The following is a 2,129-nucleotide window of genomic DNA, read 5'->3' as shown; positions in this document are numbered from 1 at the left end:
TAGATAGATAGATAGATAGATAGATGATAGATAATAGATATAGACAGACAGACAGAGATAGATAGATATAGAGATGATAGAGATAGACAGACAGATAGATATAGAGATATAGACAGACAGAGATATAGATAGATAATAGATAGATAGACAGACATAGAGATATAGATAGATAGATAGATAGATAGATAGATAGATAGATAGATAGATAGATAGATAGATAGATAGATAGATATAGATATAGACAGACAGACAGATATAGAGATAGACAGACAGACATAGATAGATATAGACAGATAAATATAGATATAGATAGATAGAGATGATAGATATAGACAGACAGATAGATGTAGAGATAGACATAGACAGACAGAGATAGATAGATAGATAGATAGATAATAGATAGATAGAGATAGACAGACAGAGATAGAGATATAGATAGATAGATAATATAGATAGATATAGACAGACAGACAGACAGATATAGAGATAGATATAGACAGACAGACAGAGATATAGACAGATATATATAGATAGAGAGACAGACAGATATAGATAGATATATAGACAGATAGAGATAGATAGATAATAGATATAGATAGATAGACAGACAGACAGAGATAGAGATAGATACAGACAGACAGATAGATATAGAGATAGATAGATGTAGATAGATAGAGATAGATATATAGAGATAGACAGAGATAGAGATAGATAGATAGATAGATAGATAGATAGATAGATAGATAGATAGAGAGAGAGAGAGAGAGAGAGAGAGAGAGAGAGAGAGAGAGAGAGAGAGATGTAGATACATATAGCTATATAGAAATAATTGGCTTAAGCATACAAACACCCAAACCCTGAGCCAGATGGCTGGTCGGGTCACTTTAAGGACAAAGGGCTTCTTAGCTTAAGCCGCTGTTCCCATCTTAAGAAGTAGTAAGGTAGAGCCGTGGGATCTGCGGAGCATATAAATATTTAAAAATTTAAATTAGCTTGGAAAGAAAGAGAGAGGCTTCTTGGAATTATTTTCGAGTGGAAAGAGAACGGAGCTTTCTGCTCTGAGGTTTTCCAGAAAGGAAACTATTTCAACTCCCCAAAGCAAAGGCACCGACTGACACAACCACTGGCTGGTGTTTCTTTGGCAAGGACCACGTTGGGGAGAAAGCCAACAGCTCCTTTGAGGCTTGGTCTCCCAAGTTGGAGGCGCGGAGAATGTTCTGACTCACCTCCACGGCCAGCGGGCCGAAACTGCCTCCTTCTACTGGGTTGGTGCTAGGAACCATCTGCTAAGCATCAGAAGCCAAAGAAGAAGAAGAAGGCCAAATAAACAGGAAGGAAGGACGGTCCTGGGAAAGCGATGAAGGACCCACCTACGTCGGCTTGGAAACCTACCGACTGAGCTCATCTTTGGATGGTTGAAAACTCTGTTGTTCCTCTGGCACTCATATCAAAGGAGAGCATCAAAGTGCTTTCGGGATTTTTTTTTTTTCCCCTCCACATCCCCCTCTAGTTTGCAACTACTGGTCTCTTCCCCAAGTTCTAACCGTCAACAAACTTTAACCCGAGGATGTCCAGCCTCGGCCATTTTTAAGACCTGTGGATTTCAAGTCCCAGAATTCCCCAGCCAGTCATGCCTAGTTCAAGAAGGGCAGAAGGCAGAATCTGAAGTGATGAACAAATGAGGAATGTGTACTTGCTAAAATGTACACGCTTTTATGGACATTTGAAACAGAAGAAGTCCACAAGGAAGAAGAACACATGACTTGCTCGTTTTCCAACGAGAGTAAATATTTATTAAGTTCCTAGTCAGCGTTAGATAACACAACAGGGTAAAACCAAGCAGCCATAACATTCTCAACCAGTGGTGGTGAACCTATGGCACGGGTGCCAGAGGCGGCACTCAGGGCCCTCTCTGTGGGCACGCGCGCCGTCGCCCCAGTCCTAGGCCTTCAGCTGGGTTTTATAAAACCTTTTTGCTTTAGGCCTCCGCCACCATGTACTAAAAAAAAAAGATTCAATCAGTCAATTTCAACTTCTCGCGGGAAAATAAAAGATCTTGCAAAGTTGGAATTGATTGAACTTTTTAGTCCCACCCAGTCTGCCGTTACCACCGCAGCCATGCCCACCCA

The 2,129-nt window shown here is 40.7% G+C and overlaps 1 protein-coding gene across 1 annotated transcript in view; it reads right to left on the bottom strand.

Moving 5' to 3' along the window:
• The window catches only part of MOSMO (modulator of smoothened), a 3,881-nt gene extending 2,598 nt beyond the window's left edge, over nt 1-1,283 (bottom strand). Inside the window, exon 1 of the mRNA XM_015821154.1 lies at nt 1,109-1,283. Coding sequence (XP_015676640.1) covers nt 1,109-1,283 — 175 coding nt within the window. The remainder of the gene's footprint in view (nt 1-1,108) is intronic.
• Between the last annotated feature and the right edge of the window lie 846 nt (nt 1,284-2,129).

This window comes from Protobothrops mucrosquamatus, unplaced genomic scaffold (assembly GCF_001527695.2).
Source record: "Protobothrops mucrosquamatus isolate PMUCROS unplaced genomic scaffold, P.Mucros_1.0 scaffold1264, whole genome shotgun sequence".
Classification (NCBI taxonomy): domain Eukaryota; kingdom Metazoa; phylum Chordata; class Lepidosauria; order Squamata; family Viperidae; genus Protobothrops; species Protobothrops mucrosquamatus.
This window is presented reverse-complemented; position numbering and strand designations above follow the sequence as displayed.